This window comes from Syngnathoides biaculeatus, chromosome 10, assembly GCF_019802595.1.
Source record: "Syngnathoides biaculeatus isolate LvHL_M chromosome 10, ASM1980259v1, whole genome shotgun sequence".
Classification (NCBI taxonomy): Eukaryota; Metazoa; Chordata; class Actinopteri; order Syngnathiformes; family Syngnathidae; genus Syngnathoides; species Syngnathoides biaculeatus.
This window is the reverse complement of record NC_084649.1, coordinates 28168013-28185652: the sequence shown is the minus strand read 5'-3', so window position 1 is coordinate 28185652 and position 17640 is coordinate 28168013. Positions and strand designations below refer to the sequence as shown.

Below are 17640 nucleotides of genomic sequence, written 5' to 3'. Positions count from 1 at the left end.
AGGAAGCTTCCTTCGGATTCCAAACTGACGTCATCGAGAGCGTTGCTGACGGAAAGTCAAACGGAAAATATCCAACGTCTTTGAAGATTAAAAAAAAAAAAACCCAAACAAACAAACCACAGAGCAGCCAAAGTTGAAGGTATTTGAGTTTTAGGCTCTGTATTAAGATTTGCTCGCTTCCTCTGACTGCTGGCGCCCATCTCATCTGATTGGGGGCAACATCACACATTCAAGTTTGCAGCGATCTTCATTCCAGGGTGGAAAAGACTGCTTTGTGTTTTTGTCCCGTTCATATTTTGGCGTGAGAAAGATTCTCGTGTGCCGTGGCGTTCCATCGCCTGTAGGCGCCGCCCTTCACCCGTTTATTGTCCCGCTTGGGGTGGCGATGAATGACTTTAGCGCCACGGCTCTTCAGTCTTTTCGCTGATGTCGTCGTTGGCAACTCGCTTCACGTTGTCGTTCCTCAGTACAGACGTTGAGTGAACCTATCGTCGTCATTAGAGCCAGCCACTCAGTTGACTCGAGTCCCTTCCTCTTCCTCTTCTTCTTCCTCTTCCTGCAGCGCGCCGCCTGACGCTGGCTGCTCATTGGTCGTTCACAGAAGTGAGTGACATCGCTGGCGAATTGCAAATCAGCTTCGCCCGGCCAGCGCGCTTGATTGTAGCTCATTGGTTGTTCGCCGAATATTCAGAAGTGACTGACAGTTCCCTTTCCGTTTTATTTCCGAATCATTTCAGAACTGATTCCGTTCAGTTCGTTCATTATAAAGATTCTGTCCTAAGACCAGCTCGTTCTTGAACGTAACGCCACTGGAGTACATGACGTAATCACGTACACGCATAGCGGAAGTGAACACGTGAGGCAGCCGAATTGCACGCGCGCGGCGAAAGCAGAAAAAGAAGACATCGTCTCCGTCAGGTATTGCTCATATTCATTTTTAACCCTACCATACAAGACCTGATGTGTCCGGTTTCAATTAATGTGCGACATCCCTGGCTTAAAACGACCAACTCGTCAGGTTGCTAACTTAACTAGCTGGTTAGCTAAGATGCTATCGCCGAGCCTCCTTTTCTTTCTCTTGTGTTCTGTATCAAATTTAAAGTAAAATGATTACTTTAAATCATTATAAAAAAACAGCTTAATCGTTACATTCAATGGCTTTAAACATGTTTTTTTTCTGTGATGAGTGCAAATTTTCTGCTCCAAAAAAAAAAAAAAAAAATCTTAGAAAGACAACTGAAGCACACTTTCCTGACCTTAAAAAATAAACCTTAAACAATCTAAAGCATTTTTTTCCCCATCTAAAGTGTCAAAATTCAACTTTGGCTGTGAAAAAATTGCATGCACTATGAGTCAATAGCAACAAGTCATCTTTCCACTTAAAACAGGAATCCCTCAGGGGTCAATATTAGGACCATTATTCTTCAGCCAGTATGTAAATGATCTTTTGGAATCACGCAAGAGGGCTCGCCTCCAAATGTACACAGCCGATACGTGTGCCTACCCATGGCGGAATAGCTTGCGGACCGACGGTTGACTGTGAATGTAAACAAACTTTTGACTGCCAGGCTGTTTTTGGAGCTCCCAGTGACATCATGGCCGTGAGAGCTGCCTTTGAGAACAACAATGAGATCGGCTGCTTTGCTAAGCTCACCAACACGTACTGCCTGGTCGCCATCGGCAGTGCGGAAAACTTCTACAGGTGAGGCCGGGTGACGTCACGACGTCCGGCGACGATGTCACCGACGCCCTTTGTGTCATTCCTCAGCGTGTTTGAAGGAGAGTTGTCCGAGAGCATCCCAGTGGTCCACGCCTCCATCGCCGGTTGCCGCATCATCGGACGCATGTGTGTGGGTGAGTCCGGGTGCCGCTCGGCCTCATTTCCCGTCGCGAGAACGAGCGGCCGGGCGCCCGGCGCTCTTCCTGATTTGCCGGCGTGCTCGTTCTTAGGCAACCGCCACGGGCTGCTGGTTCCCAGCAACACGACAGACCAGGAACTGCAGCACATCCGAAACTCGCTCCCTTCTTCCGTGAGCATCCAGCGAGTGGAAGAACGTCTGTCGGCGCTCGGGAACGTCATCGCCTGCAACGACTACGTGGCGCTCGTCCATCCGGACCTGGACAGGGTCGGCCGGAGCGCGCGCACCGACGCCCGCGCGTGCGCTTTCGGGTGACGGATTTGCTGTCCCCCCCCCCTCACAGGAGACGGAGGAGGTTCTGAGCGACACCCTGAAGGTGGAGGTGTTCCGCCACACGGTGGCCGATCAGGTCCTGGTGGGCTCGTACTGCGCTTTCAGCAACCAGGGCGGTCTGGTGCACCCGAAAACGTCCATCGAAGACCAGGACGAGCTGTCCTCGCTCCTGCAGGTCCCCCTGGTGGTGAGTGCGCTCGCCCCCCTCGGCCGACGAGGAACAAATGGCGTTTTTGACACAGCGGCGACGTTGGCCAGTTCTGGATTCTTCTGATGAATTAGGACGGTGTTGTCTGCTTTTGAGGGCGCACACGTACTTTACATTACTTTGGAGATGGCGCCGCACGACCTCCGACGCTCTCGTCCTCGCCCCGGCGACACGGTCTCGCTACAGGGAGAGCGAGCCGAGGAGGCGCGGCTCGTATCGTCCCGCCAAAAGTCCGGTCGTAAAATGACACCTCCGATTGGCTGTTATCACGCGCGCCCCGTCAAGTAAGAATTGCGTCTCCGTGACACGTGCCGCTGCATGATGACCGGGCGTGTGCGTCGACGTAGGTGGCCGCTACGGTGACTGTAGCGCTCTATAGAGTCCCTCGAATAATTGACGTTGCGATTCGAGCTCTGGCCAGCGTTAACATTGGTGTGCGCACACGCAGACCGGCACGGTGAACCGGGGCAGCGAGGTGATTGCGGGGGGTATGGTGGTGAACGACTGGTGCGCCTTCTGCGGCCTGGACACGACCAGCACCGAGATGTCCGTCATCGAGAGCGTCTTCAGGCTGGGAGACGCCGCGCAACCCGCCGCCATCACCACCAGCATGAGGGACTCGCTCATCGACAGGTCGGCGCTCTCGCCCGCGTGCACCGTGACGCTTGGCTAACGTTGATGTGACCTTTGTGTATTCAGCATGGCTTAAGAGGACCGCCCGTCGCACGTCAACATCGACATCTTTGGGCCGCGCCTCAGGACAGAAAAGATGGGGCCCAAACGCCGCCTCAGCTGACCACTAAGGGGCGAGGCCGCAGGAAGCGAGAAGTTTGTTTGTCCAATCGGGCTGCATCCCCCGACTTTTGTTCCAGTGCGTCACAAAACTCTTTTTGGGTCCTTTTGTTCAGCGGGCGCGTGAAGAGCCGCCGCCGCCAAACTCACGGGCCTAACGTGCTGTGATGTCATCACAACCTCAATTAAACGTGTTTTTTTCAAATTTGTTGCTCTATCTTTGCCTCCCTCAAGTGAATTTTCCGACTGAAGGTTTTTCTTTTCATCTGACTCGAAATGACCGGCAAAACCTCCGCAAAGGCTTTTTGAGATTTCAAAAATGTGCCGACAAATCTTTTCAAGTTGATCTTATTTACATTTAAATACAACTTCACCTCACATCAATTTCAATCATGAAATAAAAACATCAAGTCAAAGGTCTGTAGTGTTCCTACCGGGAGCGTCCGACGTTTTACGCTTGCGGAGCCCAAGGTGCTGGTTTGTCCTACAGGAAGTGGCCTGCCTCACCGCTTCCTGTTTGCATGAACGCCGGCAAGTGAAAAGCGCTTCCGACCTGGCGTTTGCTTCAATTGACTTCCAAGTTAAGCAGAGGACAAAAGAGGCTCAAACCGTTTGGCTTCACCTTTTGACTGGTGCGGGTTGGCGTGACCTTCTGATGTTCGTACGTCACTCGGAAGTGGGCTACTTAGCCCGATAGTAAATGTCGTCAAGATTGCACGTGCCTATGAGTATTCATGCTAATTAATAACATCAGGTTTACAACTGCTGCTGCAACTGCAAACATTACAAGTTGACCAAAAAAATAGGATAAGCTCATCATAGCCTACGTCTACTTTTAGTGAGATGGGCAAACGAAAGTAGACGGACGTCAACAAACGGCGTCCAGCTGCCGCGCCGGATGCTTTCCGCCAACCCTTCAAAGTAAAAGATTGCTCCGAGCAAACTAGAGAATGGGCAAGCCCGCGCAGCCGAAGGTCTCCTGCGACGCGTACGTCAGGTACAGGAAGCCGTCCTCGTCGCGCTCCTGCTCGTAGATCTCCGAGATGGACGTCGCCACGGAAACCAAACTGTGCTGGTTGACCAGCAGGAAGAAGGCCTGGGTGGGGTTCAGCTGAAGACGGCGCCTGGGCGGGGGGAGACCTCAAAGTTACGTAACTCACCGGTGTAATTTACAGTCAACCCCAAAGTGCAACAATTGATGAGCGATTCATCGAAACGGTCCGAATCCTCCGATTTCAGACACTCAGCAGGAAATGTTGCAAGAAGCCCCTGACGAAAGCAGACTGACTATCTTTGTATTTCAAACTTCAGCAACTCTTGTCTCACCTGCCAGTATTCTGTTGAAAACTCCCCAAAACGCTTCCGGAAGGAGTGCCTTTGGAACTTCCCCCTTCCCGATTATGACCACTTCCTGGTGCTTCCCACTTGCCTCTTCTCCTCTCCCATTTTCTTCATTCATCCCCTTCTCAAAGTGTTCTTTCACGACTGTCCTTAATCAGCCTTACCTGCTGGCCAACCCGGAGAGATCCTTTTCTCCATCTTTCGCGTCCAACCTGGCGTGCGTGTCGTCGTCATACGCCAGCCTGCATCCTCAGATCATGCGTGGCAGATGAATTGAAGCCTCTTCGGCGTGGCGAGGATTGCGAACGGTCGTTTGTTTCGAGGTGCCCTCCTGACGGCAGGCAACCAGTTCAGGGCGTACCTCACGCCTCACCCAGAGGCAGCACACCCACAACCCCCGTGAGGATACGCAGTTTGGAAAATGGATGCATGTGATTCTAACAGACCAGTGTTTCTGGAAGAATGGACCAAGTCGCACCGGTGTTACTTCGGCCCCCTCTCGAGCAACGGAACGCCCCGGTTTGGTCGCCATTCAATCGCAGGGCACAGGTGGAGGAGACAGACGGCCGTTTGTCGTCGTCACTGAGCAGACGTGAGGCTCTGCCGCAATCAATCGTCCATCCGCCCGTTTTCTTTGCCGAGGTTCGCGGGGAGTGCTGGAGCCCATCCCAGCTGTGGCAGGGGGCGGGATACACCCTGAACTGGTCGCCAGCCAATCCCAGGGCACATGGAGACAAACAGCCGCACTCGCAATCACACCGACGGGGCAATTTAGAGTCTCCAATTAGCGTTGCACGTTTTAGGGAAAAGCCACGCCCGCTGGCACGGGGAGAACATGCAAACTCCACACAGGCGGGTCCGGAATTGAACCTCAGTCCTCAAAACTGGGATCCCACCGTGCCGCCCCCGCAATCAATCAAATGAAAAGCAAAAAATTCCCAGCTAAGCTAACCCAAGCCGACAATAACGTGGATCGCAATCGTGTCAACAGAGCCGATGTACACCTGATGATCTTGACGAGCTCGCTCATATTGACGTGGTCCGGGACCAGGAACTTGGTCTTGTCCAGAACCGGAAGTTGTTTCTCACCCTTGTAACGCTCCATGATCACCTGACACACAAACACGCGTCTGCGTATACAAAAACCAAAAACAGGTATCTTGTGTGTCAGTGTGTCCGGTACATACGGGGATCTTGTTGGGATGTTGTTGTCGGATCTGCTGGACTTCTTTGCAGCGTTCAGCTGTTCAAAGACAATTCAAAGTAAACACTTTTGAATCTTGTCAGGTGTGGTGAGGTCACATTTCAGCTTGTACTTTGACAGTTTACGTCTTTTTTTTTTTTTTTTTTTAACTTGAAATGGGCTGCGAGCGACTAAGAGGGACGGAGCCGCACTGTTGTCAACATAGCTCCTTAGCTCGTTAGCCTGTTAGCTGCGCTTCTTCTTCTTCTTACCGAAAGTCCTCCTTTGCTTGAAGGCTCTGTCGGACGGCATCTTGCGGACGACACTTCACGTTCAAATTGACGAAAAAAGGCGTTGGAACTTTCACACTTTGGAGACTTGCGCGGAGAAAGCAGAGAGAGGATGAAAAGGCAAAACAAGCCGATGCTGACGGCGCACACAAATCTCTCTCTCTCTCTCTCTCTCTTGTCCCAAAGCCACGTGACTATTGAAGACGTCACCTTCTCTAGGCAAAAGGCAGCGACGCCATTTTAGTTTCGAAACCCAAATATTTGTTTACAAACGGTAAAGTCGTTCTCTAACTTCAAGCTGCAAAACTGCTTGGCGCTCCGAGTACCACAATCATGAACAACATTCACATACGGTAGCGAGCTACTAATAAAGGATATTTCATCTTGTGAGCCACCACAACATTCATGCTTCAACTAAGTCCATTGCACACAAAAAGTAAACAACTAGCATGTTTAAAAAGGTTTAACGAGGGATGCACGCCGACAAGCTTCATTCTAAAATGTGAATTATATGCACAATGATGGATAGCATGGTTTTGTTTTGTTTTTTTATTTAATTCAGCGCTACTATCATGTTCCACCACACCAATTTTTTCAAGATGGGAGGGGCACCCAACCAGGAACACTTTTCATTAAGTTACAAAAAACATGACATTTTTGTGTAATATTAATACAGAAATGGAAGCATCAGGGTGCCACATGGTAATAAAGAAGTCAGTGAAGATGTTGCAAATGTTTATTGAAACCATTTTTCACGCAGATGAAGAGCTTGTCGTGTCTGGATGCACGTGTGGGCCAAAAAAAAAAAAGAAAAAGAAAAAGAAGAAGAGGAAAAAGGAAAAGCCAGTCGATAAAAGCGCCATCAACGAGAAGGCTTTCAGTCGGATGGATTTTGAATGACGATCATGAAGTAGTCCTTATCTGTAAAGCGCCAACGCAAACGTGACGTCAGTACCGCTCGGCGGGACGACGGCGGCGAGGCGGACCTGACCTGGCGCGATCATGATCTCGTTCTTCTTGGAGCGCAGCCGCAGGAAGGTGAGGTCGTTGAGGGGGTCGATGTCGCGGATGGTGCTGCGAGCCTTCAGGACCAGCTGGTGGATCAGACCCGCGTAGTGGACCGTGCTGGAGTTATCCAGCGTCGAGCGGATGGGGATTCCTGACACAAACAAAGGTTCACGCGAAAACCCGGCATTTTTTTGTGCCGCTGCTGGAATGTGAAGACGGCTGCCGCTAAATCACTGAGGAAAAACAAAACAATCTGTTGGATCGGATTTGGATGGCGCTTCCAAAATTGCCCTCCTTTGTCTTTCCCCTCCAGAGAAGCAAGAGTCGGAGCAAGACTCGCCGTCCGACGACGACGGGACTCAACTCGTCTGCGCTGTGCAGTCGCCGCTCTCGATAAACAGAAAGCAAACGGAAAGCGAGCGCAGCGGGAATGGAGAGAACTCTCTCAAACTTGTGAGCGTGAGCAGCCCGCTGTACGTCGTCCATTGGGAAGACAATCAGCTTTATTGGCCAAGTGCCAAAAAACACGCAAGGAATTTTTCGACGTTCAGAACAAGCAACAGAGCAACAAGAGAGAGACATTTCTGTCTTTCGCAAGTATTCCTTCTAAGAGTCGTGCAAGATGTAAAATCTTCTTCATTTCGATCAAGTGGGTGTCGACATCCCACATTGTGTGAAACTTGTTCGGAGCGCCTTCTATCCGTTTTTGTGCCGTTCCGCACCAGTGCGATGCCAATTGTGCAAGGGGAGCGCTTTGGAGTGACCCGCTGTTGAAGACCCGCACGCGACGCCAACTAGGTCCAGAGCGGGCAGGATCCTTTCGGACCCTCCGCATCCCGGCCATCGGGTCTTCGGGCTCCTCCTGTCGGGAAAGCGCTACCGATCAATACGAGACAAAACTCGCGGCCATTCCGACAGTTTTCTCCCTCTAGCACGCGAGGCTCTGAAGAGCGCGCCGACGAGTAACTCCCGAAAAAGATTCTGCAAATTGGGGAGAGTTTTCGGGGGGGGGGGGAGTCCAGAGAAGACTCTGACGATTAGCGTGTACTTGAGCCCCGAGATGACCGGAACGCACACAAACGGAAACAGTACCAGGGAGAACGTGCTGGTGCCGGAGACTACCACACCGGTCGGCGCCATCTCGTACTTGGAGTTAACCTATCAGGAGCTTCCGAAGCCGTGACCTCGTCGTCTGGGGTTCCCCGTGCTCTTCAAACACATCCTACTTTTTTTTTTTGCACGTACATCTTTTGGCCTTGAAGAAAACTCTCCCGCTCATTAATGAAATCATTTTGGTCATCCTGACTGAACTCAGTCCGGCTTGACTTCAGACACTGAGACAACAAATCAAAGTGGTTTTTTTTTTTTTTTTTTTTTGCACAGCGTGCGTGGAAACCTTTGGCTTCAACTGCCAGTAGCGAGTTCCTTGGTTCAAAAACTGAGATTAGTTTTGGATTCCGCACACATAAATGAGTTTAAAAAAAAAAAACAACAACTGTCAGACGCAACTAAAAAAAAAAAAAAAACATTCCTCCGTTTCAAGCTGGCGATTTTTTTTTTTTCATGATTTGGACACAATTTTTTTTTTAATTATTATTATTAAGATATTCATCCCTTTATTTGAATAAAGGACAATTTGAAATCGACAGCAATTCAGTTCCCGGTTTAGTCCGTAACGCGTCAGAAAAATCCGTGTTTTTCCATCATAAAAGCCGATGCTTGCAAATGTATGATTTTGGAAAAAAACAAAAGACAATCCCTCCGCGTCGATGGAGTGCAAAACAAATCAGAGAATATTTCCTGCTGAGAGGCTGAAATGCTGAGGATTTGGGACAATTTCATTTTGAAGCCAAGCTTTACTTTTTAATAATTCATCGACCACCAAAATAGTTGTGGTGGATTGATCCATTGACCTTTGGCGGGCGTTTTGTATCGATGACCCCCTCCCCGTATAGTGCCCTCAACGCATCATCATGTTCGAGCGGACTCTGGAGTGACAGACCCGGAGTCCGCATTCTCACAATCTAACAAGTGAAGGAGTGAACGGCACCGGCTTTGGCAACCTCTCCCTCCTTCCTACCTCCCCGTTTTCCTACTGCAGGCAGGAATCTCAACAACTGAGGCGGAAATTTGAAATCGAGGTCTGCGACGGGGAAATCTCAACCCAGCCAGTCGACGGGGAATGGGAATTTTGGCATCTCACCGTCAGAGTTGACAATGATGAGGCCCTGGACTCCTTTCTGGCCCAAAATTCTCTTGAGGGTCTCCTCCACTTCAGCCTAAGCGACAAGCAACACTTTGTTACCCGTCTTCTTCACAACATTAAGTAGCATTTCATCCAGGTTTATCTTGTGCCTTTACCATTCCTCACTCCTTTTTCTTTAGCACTAAGCATCTTCTGTACATACTAGTACGCATATGGGAACAACTGATTTCAATTAGGATTATCATGTTAGCGCGTTGATTCAGCGGCCGCCGATAAATTCAGATCCGGAAAGAAATCTGGAATCCCCATTGGGGTAAAAAAAAAAAAAAAAAAAAAAAGTTAGTTTTTAGTTTTGTTGGATTTCATGTTTCTCAGCAAAGCCACTGTTTAACGTTTTTGCTCATCAAAAAAAAAAAAAAAAAAGTCAAAGGGGAGTAAGAATTTGTCATCCAACTTTGAACAAGTGTTACCTTATGTACTGCCACCTAATGGGCTGCATACTCAACGATTTTTGTCTTTTGGGGCATCTGTCAAAACTGTGAATGGCAGCTTTATTGCGTTCACATAAATACATTTCATAAGTTATCAATGAGTCTAGGTTTTGGTCACATTTCCCATTATTTAATTTCTGAATGCCAATTTGAGGAGGAAAACGTCCCAAAATCCTTAGTCCTGAACCACTTCTTACAAACCGGGCTACTTTTATTCTCGTCACTATCTAATGATTTAGTCTATTTTAATGAGCAGGTGATAAATAAATATGTTATCTATAAAGTCATTTTGACAACTAACGAGTCAAAAGAAAAACAATCAGCAAACAGCAGTCGTGATTCGACGTTCGCTGGTGAAAAACGTCACCTTTGGATCTCCTCACGTCTAACCTTTTTTCGAACTGTTCTCTGCAATATAAAAAATAAAAATATATAGAAAACCGATCTCACAGTCGAATGCTAATGTTCTAAACCAGGCAACGCCCGAGCAGCAAACAACAAAAAACGTTTTCCGCTAACGTTTCAACACATCACATTCTCTGGGCTCATTACATCAACGTACAAGTTGCAATATCTGAGCTGCTCATCTTTGTTACACATCATTTCTTACCATTTTGAAACGCTTGAAGAAGATTACAGTGAAAATTTGGGAAGAAATGCCTTCCGGCTCGGACTTATTCTTTGGCTTCTTTTTCTCTCGTCTTTGGTGACAGCGCGCCCCCACCCCCTGGTGGCCAAAAACGGAACACACGCTTGGTCTCACCCAACGTTTTACATGTCAATTGATCCGACTTAAAAATGGCCTTACTGAAGGGTACATCAACACCGATATTTAAAAAAAAAAAAAAAAAAAGACCGGATGGCTCTCAATGGCCACGAAAGCTGAAGTCGCCGAAAGCAGATGTCCGCCATCTTGATACTCCCAAAACAGCCACGCCGACCTGCCAGTTTGGTGGCTGTGAGAAAACATTCCACAGGTAAGTTAAAAAGATTTACACTAAAGTAAGTTTGTTTCGGCTTGTCCCTCTCGGGGTCGCCACAGCGTATCATCTCAGATGAACGCATATACACGTTTGGCACCATTTTTACACCGGATGCCCTTTCCTGACGCAACCCTTCACAGGGAGTGGAGGCCCCAGTGGGATACGAACCCACAACCCCTGGTTTACCAAACCAGTGCTCTCACCACTGAGCGACGGGGCCTCTTTTACACTGACATTGTTAAAGATTGTTATTTTCTGATTAGCTTAATTCACTTGAACAAAGCTTTGTTTACGGCTGTTGCTGTTAACTGTTCACTCTCTGCTTCACCTTTACAGGCAGACATTTTTTTTTTTTCCCCAAATAAAGCAAAGTCCATATTTTCCCAAACCTCATCAGTGGATAAGCAAGAAAACACATTTTCTGTGAAATTTCGGATGAATTTCATAATACAGAACCCTGCAAATTGAATTTGATTTTCAAATGCGAGGAAACACTTTTCAATTTTCTGTCTGAAATAGGACGCGGCAGAGACAACAAAAGAACAATGCATTTAAAATGTATTTTCACATTGCAAATTCTTATTTCCAAAAATGTATTGAAGTGATTGACTTAAAATGTTACATTTTTATGACAAAAATAAATGCTTAGTTTTTTGCTGTTATGATGATAGTGCTTCGGAAAAAGTTAACGTGTCGTGGAAATCGGGCCCTCGGTAATATGCAAGGTTTCTTGCTCGGCACGGTGTTGTCTTTCCTTTGCACTTCGCCTTTTTTGGTTTACCAAGTTGAATGAAAAATCTTTCATGTTAACAGAACTGAAAAAATGTGAAGCTCACCCGGTGCCCAATTTAAACAAACTTGTCTAACATTAGATTTAAAAAACGGACACGACCTCATCGGCGGTTGATTTTTCAGGGAACCGTAGGACCCCCGGTCCATTGGCATTCGGGCTCTTTATTTGACTTGATGCATAGACATTCCTCAGGAAGGGTAAGAAAGACAAAATGTGGAAAAATCCTCAACTCGGGAAGAAAAAGACATCAGAGCGACGGCGCCCCCGCGTGGCTGGAAGCGCATACCGGAAACGAGACATCTACAAGGTGACAGGAGTAAGGAAGTCACAGTCCTGCGTCATTGTACGTAGGCGTGGCCACTTTCAGGATGCTCTGAGCATTCTCCTCCAGTAGAGGGCGCCACTTGACTTCGCCAGTCAGGAGCAAGTCTTCGCCGTCCAAAGTGTCGATGAACTGCATCTGAAAACAACCAAATGAAAAATCACACATCGGCTGGGTTAGACATTTCCACTTGCATGTGAATCGCTCAGAATTAAGATTCGCCCCTCATGCACACATTTTGAGGTTTTTCTTTTCTCCTCACTTACAGGAAAGGACGGGGTAATGACCCGCAGTGTTTTCTTTTGTAATTTGCTTTCTTTCTGAAGACACAAAATAAGATTTGAAAATATATTTTAACGTGCAACAACCATCACAGAAAGAGTTTTATTCAAATAATGTGAAAATAAGTGGTTGACTTGAGCAGCTTGACAATTCTCCACACTGCAGGCATTTTTAGGGTGACGGCGTGATGACTCTGTGCTTTTATTTTGTAAATGTAAAAAAATATGTATATTCTAGTGCCTCAGTTGGTGTCAGACTCGAGCGGCTACAAATTCCTCACATTTATCCCATAAACGCGACTCTAATTCCTCTTTGAAAAAGGTTTTGTTCAAACATAGTTCTGATTGAAATAGCATTCAAAACATTGTCATTCACCGCCATTGATGGTCTCAGGATGTAAATATCCATGTCAACCGCTCAATTGAAGACGAGCATTGCACTCGCTCCAACTTTCGCACGGCACGGACCCGGTTCCACCGCTCACCAATGGGGAGTGCGTGGGGAGGGTCCGCATCGCAGACAAACTCAAGTGGACTGTAAATAGCACCACGGCGGTGCTGAAAAAGGCCCAGCAGCGAGTCCGCTTCCCGAGAGTGCTCTAAGCTACTGCTGCAAAATATGAATGGTGGCTGTCGCGCCCACGCACACACCTGCTTGCGTACGTACTCCACCAGGAGCTCCAGCTGGGCGGGGTCGTCACACTGGCAGTTGAACAAGTTTCTCCACAAAGCGGCCGCCAGGATGCTGTCACCCGACAGGATGCCCTACGCACACCCGCACACAAATGTCAGCGTGCACACACGCACCCGCGCGCACACGCACACACACACCTCGTCGTATCCAAACAAGGCAGCGTAGAACGTCTCAGTCATGGCTTTGAGGGCTTCCTTTCGATGGATGGCGTCGATCTGCAGCCACACAACATCGTCATCATCATCATCCTCCTCCTCTTAATGCCATTAGTAGAGTTCTCCCCATGGTGGCGCTCATGCTTTACGCATCCATCCATCCACCGGGTGGCATCAAACAACACACAATTGACCCTGGGGGGGCGTGCCAATTCCCTTTCATTTTATTCCACTTCATCCATTTTTTTTAGCGCTTCGGGAATTGAAAGCTGATCAAATGGTTGAATCCCAATTCAATTGTGAATTGCGACCCCCTTCGAGGGAAAAACCGAGACAGGAGGGGGGGGAGAGGAAAATAAACGAGAATCTATCATATAACAACAAACAGTAGATGCTTTTAGAGTGTCCCTCACACTTGAGTTTTTTTTTTTTTTAAATCACAAATTCCAGTAATGTCTTGTAAAAACAAACAAACAAAAAAAAATGAACACGCCAGATTCCCGGCACAACAACCGAATAGTTTAAGCCAGGTCAAAAGCGGAAGAAGCGTGGCTCACCCCCATGATTTTGCTGCGCTGCTCCACGTCCTCCCACATGGAGTGCACGATGTAGCGACACATGTATTTGCCGGCGCGGCCCTCCTGGCGCATCCGCACCAGGCACATCCTGCCGGGCCACACACCATCAGTAATCCGACATGATAAGACAGCGCCACTTTGTGCCAGTGTGTGTGAGACATACAGCACCTCACGTGTCTCACACACATCTGTACGTGGTCATCGTTTGTGTATGTGAGAGTAAAAGATGAGTGCATGTTCCATGAGCGCTTCCATTAGCAGCGGGAAGGATAAAGCACCACAGCGGGATATCCGTCGGTGAAGGCAAAGAGATACGTCGGTGTCGGGAGGAGCCGGCGATTGCTAAACCCGGCGTAGATTGGCGGTGGGCGGGATTAGCCGACTGGTCACGATTGTGTCCACGATCAAAATCGTTAGCGATTATTGGTTGAACAGGTTCAGAACAACAACTGCCTTGAACAGTTGGAGCTGGAAGCTAAGTGATGGGCGCCTTAAGACAAACTTGTCAACTAATGGTTAAAAGAAATGGTGACTCCTTGTGGACTTCAAAACAATCATTTGTGGCAGCACTCGTGCACGTCTTACCACACGTGCAGCTGTGCGACGAGGAACCAGGAGTTGAGCGTGTCGGGCAGCGAGCACCCTGAGACAAAAGCGACAAAAATCAACATTAGCGCCGCCTGCAGGAGCGGGAGCCGGTTAGCCACTTCCTGTTTGCCGTTCCAATTGGACAAAATGGACCCACTGCTGAAGAAGTCGTCGTAGCTGATCCTCTCCACGCAGCACGTGTACATGCGCAGTGCCGCAATCTTGATTTTCTGCACACAAAAAACAAACGTTGACGTGCTCATCCGTCCGTGGACGAAAGGCTGCGTGTGCCCCCCACCTCCCCTCACCCATTTGTTATACTTGAGGGGTCCGGTGAAGCCCATGGCCTCAACCAGCTTGGTGAAACCGCCAACTTCCTCTTCCGTGGGCGCCGGCGTCTCCTTCACATTGTGCACCTGACACGCACAAACGTTCAAACACGCGCAGAGCACAGTCACAACACGGGCACGCGCTGTTGCCTTTCATTGCTTCCGCAAGAGACAGAAGAAATCCAGCACTTAATAACGTGCAACTTTGTGCTTCCCCCTGAGGCAGGCAAAGAAATCAGCGCTGCACTATCTGCAGATGAGCTTCATTTGACAGGAAGTCTCAACCTTTTGTTGCACCGGCGGAGGCATTGATGACTAACGTGGGCCGACTTTCGGCGATCCATCCGCAGTCAAAAGGCACGTGCGACTAATCTGGATGGATACACGATTAACCCAACACTTTTTCAATAATCATATGCACCCCTTCTTCTTTTCCTTGGGGCTCGTCCCGATGAGGGGGCACCACAAGGTGTCATCTTTTTCCATCTAAGCCTATCTGGTGCATCTTCCTCTCTCACACCCAGTCTTCAAGTGCTCCCTCACGACACCCATCAACACACACACACACACACACACACCACACCACACACACACACACACACCACACACACACACTCTCTCACTCTCTCTCTCCAGACTCTCCCACCTCTGAACATGCCCAAACCATCCAACTTTGGCTGTCCCTCCCTCAATCATCTGCAGTATAGCTTTCATTTTGACAGCTCCATCTTGAATATGACATACAGTGTCTGTGTCGTCACCAAGACCGTTACAGACGACTCTTTTTGAAGTGTGGACGTGACAGATTTGATCAGAACCAGCTTTAATGGCCAAGTATGAAACAACACAGAAGGAATTTGTCTCCGGCAGTCGGTCCACCCAAAAAAGAAATGAAGATGAGAGAATGTCAAAAACCGCACGACTCCACGAGTCTGAACAGGAGCGGAGACACAAACAAGGTTTCACGGTCTTACGCAGAAGGATTTGAGGCGCATTAGGCCGATCAATCATCGCTGACTAAATAGATCATTTGACGGCCATTTTCAATCCAACCTATCTCCATTCGCCAAGTATGTCAGAAACATACAAATACTTTGTCTGCGGTAGCTGCAGCCGCTTCAGTACGACGTGCATGACGACGACAGCGAGTTCGACTTTGCCATAACAGTAAGGGAGCAATCAGCCCAATGACGAACACTCCGGTCATCAAACCTTTTGAACGCGAGAACAACGTTTACGACTGCGTGCGTGAAATGTGAAATTCGTGAGCATCCGCATTTGCATTTGGAATCCCTTTCCAACTTTCGCTTCCCGTTACCGATCAAAACACACACCCACACACCTGTGTGCCCAAGTGTAGCGTCCGCTGGCAAGCTGTTGTCATGGCACATGGCCTCCCGGTGGCCGACACCTGCTGGGAGACCTACAGACAGACGGACGGGCGGGGGGGGGAGACACACAAAGAACGAAAAGCTGAAGGCAAATGGAGACTGAATTGAGGAGGACACTTGATGCTCTGTGACAGCCAGAATCAAAATGTTGGAACGTTTTCCACACGGGGAATGCGAGAGGCAAAATTTTAAGAGAGTCCACTTTTAAACCTATCAGAAATAGTACGTTCATCTTGAGGATATGATGAATATTTTCACCATTTTTGCCAATGAGAAATGACCATTATTTTTCCAGCGTTCACTGCCAATGGGTTAACGTCGTGCAATTAGATGATTGAAATGATCGCAGATTCACTCAAATGTCATTTCAACTCATTTGCGGCATACAAATGAATCGTTGCCGTGTCTTGACGAAATCCAGTCCGGTTACGTAGCGAAGCTAGGCTAGGCAGACGTAGCTAACCTTGTGTCGGAAGAGTTCGGTTCCGACCCTTTTGACGGCGGACTGCAGCGGCCGCCGGGAGGCGAGCCACACGGCCCACATGACCCGCACAGCTCCACCGAAACCCCGGGTGAGGGAGCGGGGAGGGGGCCAACCTTGGCGTCGATCGGCAACTAACTGGAGCGAACTGCTGCAATGTCAACCGATTGAGTCCCGCGCGCGAAGTGGTCCGTTCAGAAACTAAAGACACCACGACCAATGTTCCGCTTGACCTCATTTACGTCTTTCGTTACATTTTTGTCTTTCTTGTTCTTCGTTCGATTCTTTCTTTTCTAATGTCATTTATCTTTTTTTTATCTGTCTGTCTTTCTTTTCTATTTTTTTTAGATTTTCAAAAGAGGTTTAACTCTTGCTATTTATTTGATGTATTTCTTCCTTTACTTTCTTTTCACTTATTGTTTCATTGTCTTTCTTTCTGCACAATAGTCATAACATTCTGTACTTTGTTTTATTTACTTGTATTTGATGTTCTGAATTCATTTATTTTCTTTCACCGCTTTAATTCCTTCTATTAAGTTCCTCATTTCTTTCTTTGGCTCTTTTGTCTGTCTTTTTTTTATCTTTGTGGTTCCTTTAGTTTTTTTTATCTATACATTTTTATTTATACATGCTTCACTTATGTGTATTCTTTTCTTCACGTTTTTATTTTATAATTCAGCTATTTATTTATTTATTCATATGGCGGTGAACATGTGAATGACTTTCTCGTCTCGAACCTTCGCTCGTATTTCCTCTTTTTGCCAGCCACCAGATCTATACAGCACCCTCAACGCACACACGCAACCTAAAATAATATCACACAATTAATGAGCTCCACGCGTGACAGTGGAAATACATTGACTTTGTGGCCCCAAACAGCTCAGTCGTGTCATTGTGCCACAATTTAGGTATAATCTGAGGACATAAATACTCACGAATACTATTTATATCATCCAAATTGTTCTTGGGAATGCTGAGTAATATGGCATTTCACCAGTACACTGCACCTATTTTGTGGTCACAATTTTTTTTGAATGTGGCCACGAAATTGAACAACTTCCTAAAAAAACAAAAAAACCTTCCTCTTCCTCACGGGTGTGTGCGTACGAGGAGAAAAGGAGGATTTCGCTTTCGATACGTTGCTGGCATAATTTGAATTGTATTTAGTGTTGCACCTGCTCAAGCGTTGACTTTGGGAAACAATAAGGATTGGTACTCTAATTACTAGCAATAATAAAAGTGATTTACAAAGAATCACAACACACGTCAAACACGACACCGCAAGACAAAAGAATGGAAAGCGATCGTCGACATGTTTGGAGAAGAAAAGGGAA

The 17640-nt window shown here is 47.7% G+C and overlaps 4 protein-coding genes across 6 annotated transcripts; 1 reads left to right on the top strand and 3 right to left on the bottom strand.

Moving 5' to 3' along the window:
- The first annotated feature begins 161 nt into the window (after positions 1–161).
- On the top strand, positions 162–3393 carry eif6 (eukaryotic translation initiation factor 6). Its single transcript, XM_061833834.1, has 8 exons — positions 162–603; positions 738–918; positions 1569–1702; positions 1769–1854; positions 1951–2126; positions 2203–2379; positions 2849–3033; positions 3100–3393. The coding sequence occupies exons 3-8, from the start codon at positions 1596–1598 to the stop codon at positions 3107–3109; spliced, it is 741 nt and encodes a 246-aa protein (XP_061689818.1). The 5' UTR covers positions 162–603; positions 738–918; positions 1569–1595; the 3' UTR covers positions 3110–3393.
- Positions 3394–3524: 131 nt separating this feature from the next.
- Positions 3525–6224, bottom strand: map1lc3a (microtubule-associated protein 1 light chain 3 alpha). Its single transcript, XM_061833835.1, has 4 exons — positions 5989–6224; positions 5721–5776; positions 5538–5644; positions 3525–4316 (listed from the first exon to the last, which is right to left on the bottom strand). The coding sequence occupies exons 1-4, from the start codon at positions 6026–6028 to the stop codon at positions 4136–4138; spliced, it is 384 nt and encodes a 127-aa protein (XP_061689819.1). The 5' UTR covers positions 6029–6224; the 3' UTR covers positions 3525–4135.
- A 504-nt stretch (positions 6225–6728) lies between these two features.
- On the bottom strand, positions 6729–10468 carry dynlrb1 (dynein, light chain, roadblock-type 1). Of its 2 annotated transcripts, XM_061833667.1 has the most exons (5): positions 10322–10414; positions 9376–9516; positions 9218–9293; positions 6998–7165; positions 6729–6927 (listed from the first exon to the last, which is right to left on the bottom strand). In XM_061833667.1, the coding sequence occupies exons 2-5, from the start codon at positions 9376–9378 to the stop codon at positions 6884–6886; spliced, it is 291 nt and encodes a 96-aa protein (XP_061689651.1). In that variant the 5' UTR covers positions 9379–9516; positions 10322–10414; the 3' UTR covers positions 6729–6883. The 2 variants fall into 2 exon arrangements, with proteins under 2 accessions (XP_061689651.1, XP_061689650.1); XM_061833666.1 differs by lacking the exon at positions 9376–9516 and having other exon boundaries at positions 10322–10468.
- Positions 10469–11597: 1129 nt separating this feature from the next.
- On the bottom strand, positions 11598–17608 carry LOC133508098 (ubiquinol-cytochrome-c reductase complex assembly factor 1). Of its 2 annotated transcripts, XM_061833831.1 has the most exons (9): positions 16289–17600; positions 15777–15857; positions 14414–14521; positions 14263–14335; positions 14103–14160; positions 13497–13605; positions 12922–12999; positions 12742–12855; positions 11598–11947 (listed from the first exon to the last, which is right to left on the bottom strand). In XM_061833831.1, exons 1-9 carry the CDS (start codon positions 16367–16369, stop codon positions 11813–11815), a joined length of 837 nt encoding a protein of 278 aa, XP_061689815.1. In that variant the 5' UTR covers positions 16370–17600; the 3' UTR covers positions 11598–11812. The 2 variants fall into 2 exon arrangements, with proteins under 2 accessions (XP_061689815.1, XP_061689816.1); XM_061833832.1 differs by lacking the exon at positions 15777–15857 and having other exon boundaries at positions 16289–17608.
- Positions 17609–17640: the final 32 nt, after the last annotated feature.

Coding starts and splice junctions, on each gene's coding strand:
- dynlrb1 (XM_061833666.1), bottom strand. Junction 7,166..9,217: donor CATCATTGTCAACTCTGACG/GTGAGATGCCAA, acceptor TGTTTGTGTCAG/GAATCCCCATCCGCTCGACG. Junction 6,928..6,997: donor CGAGATCATGATCGCGCCAG/GTCAGGTCCGCC, acceptor GGCGCTTTACAG/ATAAGGACTACTTCATGATC.
- LOC133508098 (XM_061833831.1), bottom strand. CDS start 16,369: ATGTGGGCCGTGTGGCTCGCCTCCCGGCGGCCGCTGCAGTCCGCCGTC. Junction 13,606..14,102: donor GTCGCACAGCTGCACGTGTG/GTAAGACGTGCA, acceptor GTGGCCCGGCAG/GATGTGCCTGGTGCGGATGC. Junction 12,856..12,921: donor CCTTGTTTGGATACGACGAG/GTGTGTGTGTGC, acceptor GGGTGTGCGTAG/GGCATCCTGTCGGGTGACAG.
- map1lc3a (XM_061833835.1), bottom strand. CDS start 6,028: ATGCCGTCCGACAGAGCCTTCAAGCAAAGGAGGACTTTCG. Junction 5,645..5,720: donor AACATCCCAACAAGATCCCC/GTATGTACCGGA, acceptor TTTGTGTGTCAG/GTGATCATGGAGCGTTACAA. Junction 4,317..5,537: donor GAGCTCGTCAAGATCATCAG/GTGTACATCGGC, acceptor CCCCCCGCCCAG/GCGCCGTCTTCAGCTGAACC.
- eif6 (XM_061833834.1), top strand. CDS start 1,596: ATGGCCGTGAGAGCTGCCTTTGAGAACAACAATGAGATCGGCTGCTTT. Junction 1,855..1,950: donor CATCGGACGCATGTGTGTGG/GTGAGTCCGGGT, acceptor GCTCGTTCTTAG/GCAACCGCCACGGGCTGCTG. Junction 2,380..2,848: donor TCCTGCAGGTCCCCCTGGTG/GTGAGTGCGCTC, acceptor GCGCACACGCAG/ACCGGCACGGTGAACCGGGG.